Here is a 17,081-nt window from a genome sequence, read left to right as displayed (position 1 = left end):
ATGTCTCTGTCGATGCCTCACAGGGACGCCATGATAGTCAGCGTGCTCGACACGTTCACCAGCATCATATCGGGAATGGTCATTTTCTCCGTCCTTGGAGCCATGGCCCACGACCTGGGGAACGTCGATGTGAAGGATGTCGCGCAGGGAGGTACGTCTCTGTCATACCATTTGCAGCAGACAGTCTGCAACGTTTCAATGCACAATCTTTGGCAAAGTTATTGAATTCATTGCGAGCGTTACCGGAGTGGTCCCGAATATCACGTACAGGAGACCCTGTGGAAACTACGACTGTATAAAAATTATAAAAATTGAGAACAGCTACCTCCGACCTTTCAGTTTTCTGCATATTCCACATGACTTCTTTAGGACCCCACAGGCATCCGACATTGCCTTTATTCAATTTTCTTTGCTAAATCCTTAGTGCCTTTTAGTATACTTTGTATGGACCTTACGTACGGTTTTTTTATTACTGTATTAGCATCAGCATGTACTTCATGCGGGCCTTTATTTTTATTTACTATGCTAAACCCTTGGCCACTGTCGAACGTTCTGTGCGCATTTAATGTAAGTTTTTATTTTAATTTACCGAAGAATCAATTTGTGTCGTCCCAGTCGAAAGTCGCCGATCTTCCTGCCCCACCCACAGGCGGTGCGCGCCTACGTGTGACAGCGAATCATATTGCAAACAAAGTACAGACAATAATGAAATAATTATTACTTTTCGCATCGAGTGCATAACAATTCTCACCTCAGAGCTCGGGCGCTGAATCGTGATGTGTCATCGCACACTTTTCACAGGTCCAGGCCTGGCGTTCGTTGCGTATCCAGAGGCACTGACGCGGTTACCGGTTCCACAACTGTGGTCCGTTCTGTTCTTCCTCATGCTATTCATACTCGGTCTCGACTCGGAGGTAAGCGGGAACACTTCGCACCGAAAAATTACCTAACCACAATAGATCAGTCACAAGGCTCAGTTATTTATCACTAAAAATAGACCTGTCAGGAGGTATGATACAAGAATAAATGTACCAACATTGTGCTCAATCTTGTCTCTATTTCGCCACCTGAGTAACCGCTACCTCCTTTTTGTTCGTTAGCCCTCTAGACGAAGAGTTGGTTAATGTTGCTTGTTGCATTTCCTGCGCGGCATCAGTGACTTTAAACTTGGTGTTGTCCAGAGTTTGACGAAAACTCATCTGGCGAGGGTCATACATTGCCGAAATAAAACAACCCCTCGCCTACGGTTGGAAGAAAACAAACTTGTGAACGGGGAACACGTAGCGGTTTCGAAACGTCAATCTGCGCTTGTTTTCAACCTTACCTGAGCGCTTGTTTCATTTGGGCCGACCTTAAGTGTTTTGTTCGATTAGACACAATGGTTTGGACTTCGCGTGCACAGTTTGCCATCCTGGAGACATTCGTGACCAGCGTTTGCGACCAGGCGCCGTACCTGCGAAAGCGCAAGTGGGCGTTCACCATCGTCATGGGCATCGTTTGCTTCCTACTTGGCCTCCCGATGGTTACTAGGGTGAGCGAGTCGTTTCTTTATTTTCTATACGTGCGTCCACGAACCCACGTCATTATCTTGTCTTTGATCAGAGAGTGTATACTGCTTAATGCCTATATGCTGTGGACTTCGATGTGCAAGAAACGCGACGTTTTCATAGAGGTACGTTGTGGCATGAAACGCATAAGATAATTGACGAGCTCTAGATTCATTTTTATGCATTATGACGCATCCATGCCTCCGTATTCTTTTAGCAGAAACGACACTGTTTTGTCGCGACGTTGAAGCAGCGTTGGCACACATTTATCGGAACGTCAGGCTTAATCTTAAAGAGATCAACTGTCATCCTTACGCTCTCAAATGCGCTAGGCTATGCCCTTACATCGCTTTAATTTTTTTTTCGCAGGGCGGCCAGTATATATTCGAGATCGTGGACAGGTTTGGAGGCAGCACGACGCTAACTTTCATCGGTCTTGTTGAAGTCATCTCACTCATTTACATATATGGTAAGTTATGCCTGGGTCATTTTCTATACGTAGTTCTGGACACCTGCACGTAAGGCCGCGATTCACAGTGCTGTAGTGTTGGGCTGTTAAAGACGAGTTCATTAACGCTCGCATAGCATGCCACAGTGGGCGTTTTTTTCGCAATCGACGCACCTTAATGAGAAGAAAATTAACCGTTGCGGGAACCATAGAAAAACAGTATTTATCCCTCTAAAGAGTCTCTGTTAAATCTCTAAAACCAGTAGTGAAATGACTAAAGTTGCGATGCACCTTGGATGCCCGGACAGGTGCCGCGATAGCCGAAGGACTGCTTTGACAATGTTTCTAACTGTTTTTTATCTGAATTGTTTCTGTGAGTACTCTGGCATGAGCTATCAATCGAATTTGGCAGTGCTTGCGGGACGGCGTTCAAGGCTTCGCTCCAAGGTAACTGTTTTTTATCCATGCCAGGCAACACAAAAGTTTATTGGAGTACAGCTGTTAGGAAACACATTTATCTTGACCCCTGTCTCTCTGACAACAGTAGTGACCTATGTCCCATAAAAAATTATTCTTAGCAATCCTACGGATTATACTCCTGTTTTTCATTCTTTTCCGGAACATTAATTTCTAATGATACATGGTACTGCGCTGTCAGGTGTGGCGCAGTCGAGCTTTAATTTTAATCGAAACGTGTGATCTGTAACGTGTCGTATTTTCCTCGGCAATAGTTTGCCTAAGCCGAACTCCAGCTAGCTACCCGGACAAAGGCATGGTATATTAGGCATAGTAATAAGGCATAATAAGACGGGCAGTATAACGACATTGTTATTTTGTTATACTGTACAGCATTTGTGACCGGTATTGAACGCTGTACGCAGTGTCTGGCGAACGACTCAATTCCTTCGCGCTGCAGCGGACATTCAACACTTAGACAATTTGCACACGCAAAATACTTCCGCTTCTAGCTTAGTTTGCGATTCCTTTGAAGTTCACACACCCGCGTGCTGTTGTTTCGCAGGATATTCCAGGTTCTCGGATGACGTCTACTTTATGCTGAACAGGCGTCTGGGGTGGTACTGGAAGGTGACGTGGACTGTCACTTCTCCACTTGTGCTCCTGGTAAGACGCAGTCGTTAATTGCGCGGAGACTGTTGTTAGTGTTGCAACTAGAAGGCTCAACTGCCGGCTATTCCTTTCAATTCTATCCCACTGGCTCAATCTGTTGGCGCGTAAAGGTCGAGGTGGTCGTCTTGAATCTCTTACAAGAATGTATGATCGTTGGCTGTGCTTCGGTGACTGAACGAACGCACAGCGAAATTGTGGAGAGTAAGTTTCTTGCCAAAGCGGTGGGCACCGGCATCATCATTCGCAATTTATGAATGTTCGATTGGGGGACGCTTTACTGTAGCCGATTCTCAATGTTTGTAGCGCTTAACGCCTAGCAAACCACCGACAGTCAACGGTGACTTCATACATGAAGCTTCGACTTGTGGAACTACAAACAGCACAAGGAGGATCGCAATGGAAGGATAGTTGGATTGATTAGCAGCGGGCGAATAGGCCCGATGTTCCTGTTTCGATAAGATACTTGTATTTTGTTGAGTATATGTTCGTTTGTCTGCGTCAGGGCAAGAGAAATAAGTAAATAAGAAGGATCGCACTGAACTTTCCCTTCTTGATCTCACAGGTCATCTTCATCTTCTCGATGCTGGATCAAAATGAACCCGTAAAGTACGGCAACTACGAGTACCCGCCCTGGGCCATCGGCATCGGCTGGGCCATCACGTTGTTCGTTATGTTACAAATACCTTTTTGGGCCATCGTTGCCGTCCACCGGGCACCTGGGAACACCCTGATGCAGGTACACTAACTGTCGGCTACCTCTCTCTTCTGCATGGGGACACAATATTCACTCCTCTGCATATGAGCTAAACAATACCACGTCTTCCAAGATTGGTTGCGGTGCCCGTGCACGCTACACCTGGATCTTGAAGGCCATCTTTGCGCATTATAGTCTTGCAGTAAGATACCTAGAGGAAAATCTGGCCCTGCAGTAGTTCATTCACCATAAATGGTAGAGAAGTGCGTGCATATCTCTATGGTATGGCAGACATTAGTTGCGGAAGTAGCGCGCGCCAGCTTTTCGTATGTTTATTTTTGTCCTATTGTGTAGCGAGCCTAATCTCACAGTGTATATTTACAGTGCTTAAATACTTTCCGCACACGAATAATTTAATTCATTGCGGAACTTCTGGCAGCTCGATAGCTTTCCCCAGGCGTTTGTAGGTGATTCTTTTTTATTAAATTATTTAAACGTCATCACAGATTATCTTAGGGTACACGGCTCCAGGCCAACATTTGCCTCACTGGACTGTGCCACCCGTACAGTGTCATAATGCACAATCATTGTCAACCCCTGTTTTTGTTTGCGACGTTCGAAACCATCCAATCAAGAAGGAAATTTTAGGGTAAATGAGAGCAACTGTTGCCATAAAAATATGTCGCGATAAAAAACTAGTTTCGGCAGCGCTATTATGGTCAATTGTTCCAATTTGGTCATATGGCCATCCTAGTCATTTGAAGCCAGAAGTATAAAGCCTAGGCAAGCTTATGAACAGTCCAGGACCGCCACATACTAGCAATGCGGGCAGACTCGAGTGCTAGCTCTCCTTCAAGAATTTTTAGTATTAGGCTCTACGGCTACAGAGGCAACAACGAATGTTGCGGGTCCGGAAGGCATGAATACTTCAAGCTTAAAGAAATTCTATTGTTCATGTAGACACAGAGTAAAGAAAAATTAAAAAAAAACACGTCATTCGTGATACCTTTAACGATGAACGGCGCATTTCCTACACAAATTATTAAAAACAGAAAGTAAAAAAAGAATGCTCTGAAGAAAATTTGTATTAGAAAACTGGAAAAGTCGGCGATCGCTCATGGTTGCATAGCAACGCTACGCAAACGAATGCCTACAGCAAAGAAAGACAGGCGATGAGCTGAATCTAGCAAATCATATTGGAAACATGCGAACAGCTTAGAGACAAATAGAAAAAGAAAAGCAAAACAAACCATCGAGAATGGATTGAAAAATAACATCCCGAGGTTTTAAGAGACAAAACCACGGTCTCATTATGATACACGCCGTAGAGGGAGGGGGGGGGGTGTAATCTCTAACAATTTGGCCACCTGGGGTTCTTTAACGCCCTAAGTAGACGAGCGTTCTCGCATTTCGCCCCACGCAAAACCCCGCCGAGGTCGGCAATCGGACCCACAACCACGTGCTCAGCAGCACAACGTCATAGCCCCTAAGCCACGGCGGCTGGTAAAGTCTCTGGTAAGGTGTTCTGAGAACGAGAGAGAGAGACAGCAAGGAGAGGAAAGGTCAACCAGATGACCGTCCGGTTCACTGCAGTGCACGGGGGTAAGGGAAAGGGGGAATAGAAAGCGGAAAAAAGGGCGAGAGTGAGCACTACAGCGTGCACGCTGCACTCTGTGCAGCGGTGCGCCATGACACGAAAGTCAAAGTACCATAGTTGGGGATGGGTGTTGAGGTCATCTGGCACGATCCACGGACAGCTAGTGGCCGTTATGCGAACAGCAGGCTGCGGGTGAGGCACGGTAAGTAAGCCCCTTACTCGCGACTTGCAAGCACTGGGTTAAGAGCATCCAATACTTGCACTGCCCTTCGCGCTGGCGGAGTATGCAGCTTGTTCAAGAGTATCCGCGAGGGTACTTGAAGTTTATAGAAGTTCATTCAAAATAGGGAAAAGTACGCAGGAGGCCCCGTAGCATCGCGACCACGTGCCGGTCTCCTACGCGTAATTTTATTTCCGGAGTCGGGGCTGTGGACTCTGCCGCGGTGCGCTCAGGCTTGCCGTTATTTAGAACGGCATGCTTTTTTAACATCGTGACACAGGATCAAGAGGCCCAGCATATAAAGCGCCGCTCTCCGCCTGGTGCACTAGGTGGACCATTGCTCCGTCATGTGTCCCCTTCTTTTGTCATTTGTCGCGCTGTTCAAGAAAAGAAAGAAAAAGAAAAGCTGCTGGGTTGACAATTACGGTGTACCAACCAGCCCAAATCAACGTGCTGCTTGTCAGTATGTCTAGGTAGGGATTTAGAGCACAGCGGGACCATCGCTCAACCAAAAATAATAACGATAGTCAAAGATGTGACGACAGTACTCCTTTAAATTTGTAATCTCTGAATTCCTCGCAACCCTGCCCCCCCTCCAAAAAACAAGTAGACGCGTTTTTCATTCACCTCCCATGTTTTGTGGCGCAGAAAATGCGCCACGCCTGCCGACCGTCCAAGCACTGGGGCCCGTCTGACCCGTCTCTCAAAGAGCAGTGGAAGGCAGCGACGGGACAGGCGCAGCCGGCCGTCAAGGTGGAGCTCAAGAAGTTCTCCCAGGCCGACGCCTGCTACACCGTCAACGGCGTCGAGAACAAGGCGTACGTCGTCACGGAACGGGACGCTCGCTGACCGCACGTTTAGGGGGCAGCCAGCGCAGCGCCTGTCCATGACGCCTGCGGCCTGACCTCCTTGCCTCTCCGGGTGATACGCCGACGTCCATAGTATGCGTGTTTCAGGCGTCTGTGTGTGTGTGTGAGTGCGTACTTGCGTGTGTGCTGTGGGACTCGAAGGCGACAGCAATCAGTGGAAACTAGCTGTCCCACAACTGACCATCTATCTCGTCGTGTCATCGATGCCATAAGTGCCTCGTGCGTGTACAGTTCGGTTCTCTTTCTGTACGTTATTCGTGTGCCAGAGCTTTGTGTCGCTACGTGGCTACGTGGTCACGTGGCTCTTTAACCGGTTATGAACAAGGGCTGTGCAAGGAGTCTTCTCGCGGCCTTGTCTGCAGTTCAGCGTTCGCAGATCAGCTGTGAGTCCCAATTCAGTATGCCGAATTTACTAGTGGAATTATCGGCCGAGAGAGAAAACCCGTGTGGCAGGCAACCTAACGCAGGAGGGGCACTAACCGCAGGAACACGAAAAGATACGCAGACACAGCGCTTTCTGTATCATTGTTATCATTAGCGCCATTTCCGCACGACTCGGCCGCCGTGAGTTCGCTACACCAACTCAATTCATCAAGATCAATATGACGAAAACTCTCAGCAAGTAGCTCTGCGAAGGGCGAGCAGTCTCGTCCGCCACAATTGACACATGGGGAAATTATTCGCAAGTTTGGTTATGTAGTTTGTGCCGTAAAAACGATACGCAAGAAATGGCGATAAACACGAACTAAGCAACGACACGTGCTGGAAGCGTGTGAATGCAACAAAAGGTACGTTCCTTGTAATCAAGCAAAGCACTAGACTGAGCACATCATCTTGGGAAATGCGAAAGTTACAGATACCACTCTGTGTGTATTCTTCGGTTGTGGACGCTCCGCACTTCAACATATGTGCGTCGAAGTGCTTTGAAAGATGTGAATGATGAATTTGCAAGAGCGACTCGGTTCTATTTGATTTGTCAACTTTCTCCTTCTCTAGTTCAACCGAGTAGACTCCAGAAATAAGCTGCTACTCCTGCGCTCGTACCTGGCCCCAGTGAAGTCGAAAACTCGAGGAGTTTAGAAAAAGCCTATTTGAGATTACGATGTTGGCAATGTGATGTTTCAACGCGTGGCGCTTCCCTGGGGCCCAGAAAATTCATATATTTATATTTCGTATCAAAAGAAAACACGGTACTTGCGTCAAAGCAACCTTTATTTTGTGCGTTGCGATGTGCATCAGCTTGAAGTAGGACAGCGGTCTCATTTAGACGTTAACGTCACTTTCAGGCCTAGTGTACACTAAACAAAACAATGCAACATATTGAACATTCAAGGCACGTTTATTTTCAAGTTTAAATTGCTTTTTAGTGCAGATTAATTGCGCGGTAAAAGCCAGGTCATTCTCGGTTGCGACTTACGCAAGTGACGAAATATTTGTTGTGGGCAGAAGGCTGTAGCCTACACAGCACACGTTGTTCCTCTGTTACCTATCTTCGCAGTAAGCGCTTTATTGCAGCTATAGTGAGAAAAAGATAATTGCTGAAAGTGTTCAGCAATATGTGTCGTTTCAGATCAAGGCGAAGCGTGAGCTGAACGTGTCCTGGTGCACCTACAGGATGTCATGTTTGCTAGTGTTCTCAGTTGAAAGAAGTACGTGAAGCCAATACGTGAGCGCTGTCAACTGGCATATGCAAATTGTGGCTCACGGGTGTCCGCACAGTTACAATTGTCACGCAGCTGAATTCGCCAAAGCTTTTCATTCGCTTGTCAATGGCCGGCCTCCTTCAATAGTCATGTGAGCAATATCACAATTGGCTCGCACCAGCTCTTGTGATTAGCTCTGGCCTAAGGAATATTTTGAATATACGGCTGGCGGGCGATCTCGTTGCCGTTGCTCGCCGAGTGGCGCAAAGTTTTCAGTGCATGGGTATTCGTAGGAAACGTGGAACTTTCATCACGTTCTCAAACGCGGTAATTTCCGAAACTGCTTCCATTACGAAGACGCAAAAAAAGGCAAGACGTATTTGTATGTGCTCTAGTAATATTTCACTTGTGCGACAAATGTTGTTTGGTTTCATAAGTGCTCTAAAATATTTGAGACTGCCGGAATCTGCGTTTTTTACGTGTGTGTAAGCAATGAAGCTTGCTGTTAAGCAACCTGAGCAATGCCGCACAGAAGCAGAACGACTTGAGCTGATGTTTCCTGCTCCGTGTATGATAATTGAGCCGGATGTTAATAACGAAGATGTCACCTAGAAAACAATGGCAAAATGGCGTTGCAAATTTCTTTTGCACTTTCACAAAAAAAATTCTATTGCAATAACGAATACGGATTGCAGGGACACCATCAGGTTGCTCTGTCTGGAGTCTCTCACGGTTCGAGCGCTTAGAGTCATCCGTGCTGAGCGCCTGCATGTTTTGCTCTTCCTTGCTTTCACTGTCCACATTTCAATGACTGCACGACTGCGGTCAACTTACAATGACTGTGTGAACTCTTTTTCCTCAGTGTTTTCGCTCATCATGTGATCAGCGTCTTAAGTTTTGCATTGGATCTCGAGTGCACGCAACCTTCACTGACTCCGTTCTATAGCTCAGGGCTTTTTGTACTCATTGATTCGGCGTATCAGCGTCGACACTATAGAGAGATTAGTGAAGCTCGAGCATCATGGCTGGCAGCTTTTTTTTAGGTACTGGGGATTTTCGCCATTTTTTTTTTTTAGTGCAAGAGCGTTCAGGGCTACATCACCGGCGGTATGCACATTTGGCTGACTTCAGGTGAACGTAAATACTCCATTACAAGTACTTTTGAAAGTATAAACGGCTAGAGGTGCTCGAATCTTCCAAGTTTCCTAAAGGAATTGACTAAAGGATCTAAAGAACATCAATTCGATTGCGCAATCTTGTATACATACTTGTTTCCTTATACATAAGATCACGGGCCTGTACAAACGGGATTATGACTAATTATTGTATCCCACTTTTAATGCAAAAATGTCCATGCAGGTGATGCATCTGACGCTTTAGGTGTTTGCTTTATGGCAACCAAAAAAAATGTCAGTAACTTTTATTTTTCACTCACATGCGAGCTGCCTGCGAGTTGCCTGCGAGTAGGTTTTTTCCTTGCAATTTAATTAATCATATCTTTTCTGCATCAGTATGCAAAGAAGTATTCTATATACGATTAAATATTCATATCATTTTCTTTCAGTCTCGCATACACGCATTCGGTTCAATTCGAAATTTTTCTTCATTCGAGCACCTCTAGTATAGACCTAGGGAGCGTCAAGTTAAGGCTGCATGCATTTGAGATCGCGCATTGGTTGAATGGCAAGCTGAAGTTCACTGCTAGCGATTATGCAACGCAATAATTCATTTTTTCACTCCATGGTTCAAAATGTGAGCACATTTCGGTTTTGGTTTGTGCGTGTGGTGTCTTGAAGTGCCTGAAAGCATTGACGAGAAAAGGCAGTGCCTTTCGATCATATTGAAGTAGGATTTCTTTTTGCATAACTTGCACATGAAGAGTTCCTGGAAACATCACGAACATAAAAAGTAATTATCGCACGTGTGTAACCTAAAAAGTATGTCACCTTTGAGCACGTGAGCGTAACGCTGAAACAGGGTCAGGTCAGTACAAACACCATAGTGTTGTTGTTGTAGATACCAATAAAAAAGAGACACTGACAAGAAATAATAGATCTGAAAGTCTGTTAAGATAGTCTTTCGCTACTTTATTACCATTCTCGTGAGTTAACATATCTTGATATTACAGTAAGAACTCGATCTAGCGAAACCCGATTTTATGAATTTCACAATATAACGAAGAAATTTCAATTCCCCGGCAGATAACCGTAGGGCTCAGTGTTGTCATCAACCCGAACAAACCAAACTAATTTGTCCGAACTCGGTGTAACGAAATTTTTCTCCAAATCAGTGAGTTAAAAAAAGCGGTAATTTCTTTCTAATTTTGACACGGACGGGTTTTTCTTCAAGCGTGCGGTCTAAAGCTATCGCGTTAAAACATCTAGGCACCATGGTCACGGCGCTAGCTTTATTCTGACCAGGCTCCATGCTGCACTCATGCGCGAACAGCGGACTCCACACCGCCTCGGTATGGGCGGAGGGGGTTGCTTTCGTTATTTCATGATTAATGCGACAGATGGCGAGATAAGTGGCAAATACAATGCCGCGGTAGCTTTTGCGCATTGCTACGTTCAAATTTTAGATTTCGAAAGAATGAAAAATTTATTTCTCAATTTTACGAACTTACCTGTTTAACGAAATAATTCGAACGTGGTCATCACTTCGTTAAACCGAGTTTCAACTGTATTTGAATAAAGTAGGCCGAAGTTCGCTTTTGGAATTTCCCGCCGTAGCCATGACGTCTATGACGTCACTGGAGGCATACCGGGTTTTTTGACGTGCTATGGTATAATTCGGCCGTTTTCGCGCAGGAAAATATAAAAAGCCATAACACGCCACGCTTAGTTTTTACGTACATTCCAATACGATGCAGCCCTCTCCCAAACACTTCAACAGATAACCAGCGGCGAACAGACTGCACCAAAATTTATGACGTTAGGCGTTGCTGGTGCGGAAATCGAACGCTAGCATCACCTCTCGCCTTCCTTTTTGAAATCCGTCCTGGATTTATTAAGCCTACTCTTATGGTAACTCATGCAAGTGGCATTCCAGAAAATAAATCTATCAAATGAACTTAATTTATTATTTCATATTGGTGCCTCTTTTGTACAAAATTTAACAGGTCTCGTAAAGTTGGCTTTGAAACATAGCGACGTAAGCTAAAAAGATTAATTTTCCTGTCTGTGTTAGATATAAGTACTTGAATGCAACACGCTGATGCTTAGATAAGTGTGGTTTTGTGATCTGTCTGTGAATACGGCTTGTGAGAGTTTGCTAAACAAAAGCCGCAATGGTCGCAGTCCAAGCTTCAATCGAATCCAGGTATGCTTGCTCAACGCTCTTAGTGTTCTTAATGTTCTGAATGTGCAATCATCGTCGGTGGATAACCCCTTGACTTGTGTATCTTTTTCTCGCGCTTGCACTACATAATCGAGATGGCGAAGTCCTCAGTGCAGAATGTATATTTGACGTAATAGTGCTGTTTGCGTTAAATGTTTAAGAGTGAAGCTTGGACTGCCGCCGTTCCCTTAAGAGACCACGTGACTCAAGTTCACCTGTGATATCTTGTACAGAAGTATCGGCAGACAGGCGCATACGTTCAACTGTACGGAAATGTCCTATTTTGCAGTGACACAGACATTTACTGATATTTTTTAAATGCTTAAATCCTAGAAACTTGCTGTAGACAGAGGAATAGTTGAATCCAAACGGTGTTATTTGAAGCCTACTTATGTTTATCCGCGGGATCACATAGATTCGTCACTATGCACCAAACACCGTATTGGCAGTGAAACAACTTGTGACGTATGCAGTGGTTGCACATGTACTTATGCGGAGATTAACATCAATGTTTACGGGTGGCATTTTATTGTGTGCGCCCAGTGTGCACGCTTGCGTCTTTGCAAGAAAGAAATAAAGCAAAAAGAAATATGTCGAAACTAAGCTGGTGATACGAGTCGTGTGTTTATTGTCTCGCTATTGTTTGAACGTTTCACATGGTAAGTGGAAGCAGGCTTGTTTCCTTCTTAATATAGTGATTGTGCCAGTCCCATTTCTTTTACAGTTGTCAAATGGTGATCAGCCTCATATCAAGCCAACAATACACTCACACAATACCGAGGTCCTCAGTACCTATACTTGTCCTACTGTCACAATTAATAAACAGCATATACATACGTAATGTGTATCTGTGTGTGTGTGAGCCCTGCTTTTGCTGATCAGGCATTATGTTGTAGCACATCAGAATTTGCGCGGCAATGGGAAATATGATCAATAAACAGGTATTTAGCAATTGAATTAAGTGAGTGACTCAAGGAGGCATTTTTTTTATAAGCGCGGAAACCGTCATACAGTATTTAAAGCTCAGCTAGTTGCTAGAAACTGAGTTGTAGCAGTTTAGAAACATGCGCTCTAGACATCTGCTGCGCAACGCCATCGCCGTAGCACTTCAGGCGGTAAATTTTCCAGGGGTAAAAAAAAAAACAAGTCACAAGCCTGCTCGGCAAGCGGAGCGCAGTCACAGCGGAAGCTGGAGCAGCTAGCTGCTCCATAGGAGCTCCATTTTCGGTACGGCGCGCTGCAGGGTCTTCGCGACGAAGTGTCGTCGCGTCGTTTTCACGAGAACGATCGGAACGTTCCGCCCGGCCTCGACGGCGAGCTGCGGCTTGTCCTGCTCTCTGCACAGCTATCTTCTGAGCCCGATGTTGCCAAGTTGCAGCTGCGCGCGCGGCTCTACGAAGGGCCTCTTCATGTTCGTACCTTGCGAGGAGGCGCCATAACGTGTACCGGAGAGTGAGGACAGGTATCGAGACTGCGCGGCGCACATGTCTCATCACTCGGCACGATGCGATAAGCTTGCTGATGTTGATGATAACCCGCCGTGGTTGCTCAGTGGCTATGGTGTTGGGCTGCTGAGCACGAGGTCGCGGGATCGAATCCCGGCCACGGCGGCCGCATTTCGATGGGGGCGAAATGCGAAAACACCCGTGTACTTAGATTTAGGTGCACGTTAAAGAACCCCAGGTGGTCAAAATTTCCGGAGTCCTCCACTACGGCGTGCCTCATAATCAGAAAGTGGTTTTGGCACGTAAAACCCCATAATTAAATTATTAATTGATGTTGATTATTTATCGGCATTCTCTTTCAAATGAGGTGGTGAGAGTCACCAAGCCTGCTTGAGTTAGTCAGGTCCTGCTACGTGCAACTCTTGCGTACAACTGCTACATGTCGGGACACCTGGGGCCCTATAACGTAAAACTATTCCAATATGTTTCTATTCCAATCTCCTGACGTCAAATTTGCGTAACCACCAACGCAAGTACCGGGCGGTCACCCGCCGGGTTGTCTGCACAGCCCTATCAAACGCTCTCCTCGTTCACAGGAGGTCACTTTTGTTTGCTTGAAAAACGAATGGCATTGCCTACACTGAGCGGCTTGTCGTATCTAATTGGCTGACAAGAGGGGATGAGAACGCTCAAGTGGAGAGGGATTCAATGGGGCCGAGCCACTGCACTTAAAGTCGATAACTGGATGAAGAGGGTGGTGTCGGCGTCTACGATTGGTCGGCTTTCCCTTACTTAGCTTGTGGTGGCTTGTGGAAAATCACGGAGGCATGCAACGGAAGCTTAAGAATGACGCTAATACGGATCCTCTGCAAAGAAGAATTGGCAGAACGAGGTCGTAAATGTGTCGAAAGTGCTCTAAAACGTTACACGGCCACGCAAGAAGTTTTATTATTCGCAAATACGCCCATGCTCTACGGCATGTGCGAGTAGCCGGCGTCTGAGCGATCGGCGACAGCCATCTTCTATTCCTTTCGGAACGGGGCAGCCTGCGGCTATTCCGAAGAAAATTCAGTTTTGTTCGGCATATTAATGCATCTTTATCGCGTACACGTCACTTTGACGCGGTGAGTTCTTGCGGTTTTCTGACGTCGCGTGACAGGCAGGTGAAGTGGGTGCAGCCCGAAAACTTTTTACCAATAGCCGAGGGTGAATGGCGAAAAGGGGTCGAATCAGAAATAACTGTTTTTCTTTTTTCTGTCAAATCATGCATAATCAGTGTGTAGACGTCATATCAGATGTGTAGGTATCGCGGCTTTAGTGACGTCGCGTGACAGACAGGTGAAGTGGGGGGTGGTCGAAAAAAGCTTTTGACCAATCGTGGAGGGCTGATAGCAGAATTGGAATAGAAAAGTTTGGAATAGATTTACGTTATAGCGCCCCTGGTGGAATAAAACACACTGGCAATGCAAAGTTTGCGCGTATCCACGCTACGTGGCGCGCATGTCACGTCGCGCGATAAAGTGGTCCCATACGATGCTAATGATGATGATTTATTGGCATCCCGTCTGAAACGGGGCGGCGACATTCACCTAGCCTGCGTGACTTCATCAGGTATGCTGTACATGTTTTTCCTTCTAGCATATTGTATACATCTTCTTAAACTTCTTTCTCTTCCTCAGGACTTCCTTCATTACATGGAGGAAAACGAGCTATACCCCGATAGTATGTTCGGTCTCCGATCCAAGCTTTCGACACAGGATGTCCTTCTTTAAATTAAACATGAGGTTCTCAGCCACATACCATACAACGGAGAACACATTTTAATGGCACTAGACATAAAAGCAGCTTTTGACAATGTCAGCCACGCGGCAATCCTGGAAGGCCTTAACAGCGTAGACTGCGGGAAGAAAGTACACGGATACCTCAAAGCCTTCCTCTCCAATAGAACAGCAACTATAGGTTTGGGAGAGATCCGATCGCAAAAATTCCCCACACCAAAGAAGGGGACACCCGAAGGTTCAGTAATTTCCCGATACTCTTTAACATCGCAATGATTGGCCTAGGGCATAAACTAAACAAAATCTAAGGCACACAACACGCCATGTATGCAGATGACATCACCGTCTGGGCCGCTAAAGGCTCGCTGTGCCAAAAAGAAAGCTATCTGCAAGAAGCAGCCACTTGCGTGGAAGAATACGTCGGGGAAAGAGGCTTTGAGTGTTCAACGGAGAAATCCGAGCTTCTGAGAATTATACGGGGCAAGAAAAGCAAAGAAAGCCTTAACACGCGGCTAAAGGGGCAGCCGATACCGGAAAGCCAACAAATCAGGATCCTTGGAATCCTGATTTCCAATCCAACCAGCGTTGCACCCACACGCTGAAAACACTCAAGCAGTCAACAACCCTTATAGCACGCATGATCACGCGGGTGTCACAAAAGAGATATGGGATGAAAGAAGGAGACACCCTTAAGCTGGTTGGCAACCTTGTGGTCAGCAGGGTCGCATACTCACTCCCGTACTTCAACTCCACCAAACAGGAAATACAAGAAGCAGACACCATTTTACGCAAAGCGTACAAAACAGCACTTCACCTGCCGAACAATACATCGACAGAGAAACTAATGGCACTTGGTTTAAGAGACACCTTCGAAGAACTAAAGGAAGCGCAAAGTATCGCACAGCTCATGAGACTCCAGCAGACCAAAACGGGAAGGGAACTGCTAATAAGGCTAGGCTTCGCGGAATCAATCAAAGAAACCCAAAGAACGGAGGGGATTCCTGATGAATATCGGAAAACATACACTGTTAGCCCCCTACCCAAAAACATGGACCCAAACCTCCACACGGCGCGAAGGGACGCAAGGGCGAAATACGTCGAAAAGTACCGGGCCACAAAAAACACAACAGTATACATAGATGCTGCAGTATGCGCCAAGGAAAGAGGCACATAGTAAAGACAGCTGCGATAGTAATAAGCCAGGACTACAAAGAGATCAGCAGCGCGTCAATGAAGGACTGCTCGGTAACGGAAGCTGAGGAAATAGCCGTAGCTCTAGCGGCAGTGGAGGGCTACCGATCCGAAAGGTCTGTAAGAATAATCACCGACTCGCAAGCTACGTGCCGGAATTACATGAACGGCAGAATAGGACGCAGAGCGCTTCAAATCCTCCGCTCCTGCAGGGCTAGCAACAAAGTGAGGCATACACTTTTCTGGATACTGGGACACGCTGGAATAGAAGGGAACCTAAGGACGGACAAGGCAGCTCGAGAGCACACAAACCCAGCGGCCACCAGCACCCACCCTGAGGAACCCATACCAGTCAACCAAAGCTACTCAGGCATTCTGAATAATTATAAGGGGGTCCGAATCAAATACGCTCCACCCCACAACAGCCTAAATCAGCATGAAGCAACCTCTTGGAGGAGGCTGCAAACAGGAACATACCCAAATCTAAACACACTAAGCAAGATGTTTCCCACCCAGTATAGAGACATTTGCCCCTGTTGCGGCGCCAAACCCACCTTATATCACGTTACATGGGGATGCGTTCAGAATTAACAATTACTTCAAATAAAAGACCCGATGTGCGGAGCAGTGGGAGAGGGTGCTCTCCAGCAGCGACCCGAAAGTCCAGCATGCACTAGTAAGGCACGCTCACCGAGTAGCCACCCTCAGTGGTGCCCCGGAATAGGGGCGTCGATCCTGCGCAGATGGGGAAGAAGACCGTGAAGACGGCCGACCACATCTGCCACCGCTAATTTCTAACCAATTAGAGCCAATAAAGTTTTCCTCCTCCTCCTCCTCAAGACTTCTGTATCTACCTTAGGAGAACTTCTTGTTGGGTGAGTTGGTGCATATTAGCAACATTTATTTACAGCTGCCCAAACAAACTACCACAGAGAGAGAGCACACGAGGACAGGCGCAGTCCTGTGTGCATCCACCTTGTAACGCGACCTATGCAATTGCTACAAGGCGTGCCACCTGGTGTAATAATATTGACACATGTACTTATCTTTATCGGGCGACCGCGTTTTGCCACCTAACAAATGTTATCACATGGCGCGGGACGCGCCTGCATGTATCCGAAGTTTCTGGAAAGTTATCGATGCTTCTATCCGCTGTCTGTTGTCATTTAAGCGCGGGTTGTC

General features: G+C 46.3%; 1 protein-coding gene across 2 annotated transcripts in view; it reads left to right on the top strand.

Annotated features, from left to right (window-relative positions):
• The window catches only part of LOC142592716 (sodium- and chloride-dependent glycine transporter 2-like), a 159,545-nt gene extending 147,457 nt beyond the window's left edge, over window positions 1-12,088 (top strand). For both annotated transcript variants that reach the window (XM_075704315.1, XM_075704314.1), the window contains exons 7-13: window positions 24-151; window positions 802-914; window positions 1,403-1,531; window positions 1,917-2,016; window positions 3,017-3,117; window positions 3,686-3,859; window positions 6,283-12,088. In XM_075704315.1, the coding sequence (XP_075560430.1) occupies window positions 24-151; window positions 802-914; window positions 1,403-1,531; window positions 1,917-2,016; window positions 3,017-3,117; window positions 3,686-3,859; window positions 6,283-6,483 (946 nt within the window). In that variant the 3' untranslated portion in view covers window positions 6,484-12,088. The remainder of the gene's footprint in view (window positions 1-23; window positions 152-801; window positions 915-1,402; window positions 1,532-1,916; window positions 2,017-3,016; window positions 3,118-3,685; window positions 3,860-6,282) is intronic.
• The last annotated feature ends 4,993 nt before the right edge of the window (window positions 12,089-17,081 follow it).

The sequence above is a fragment of the Dermacentor variabilis genome, chromosome 9 (genome assembly GCF_050947875.1).
Source record: "Dermacentor variabilis isolate Ectoservices chromosome 9, ASM5094787v1, whole genome shotgun sequence".
NCBI classification, from domain to species: Eukaryota; Metazoa; Arthropoda; class Arachnida; order Ixodida; family Ixodidae; genus Dermacentor; species Dermacentor variabilis.
The sequence above is the reverse complement of the archived record's forward strand: the minus strand, read 5'-3'. Positions and strand labels throughout refer to the sequence as shown.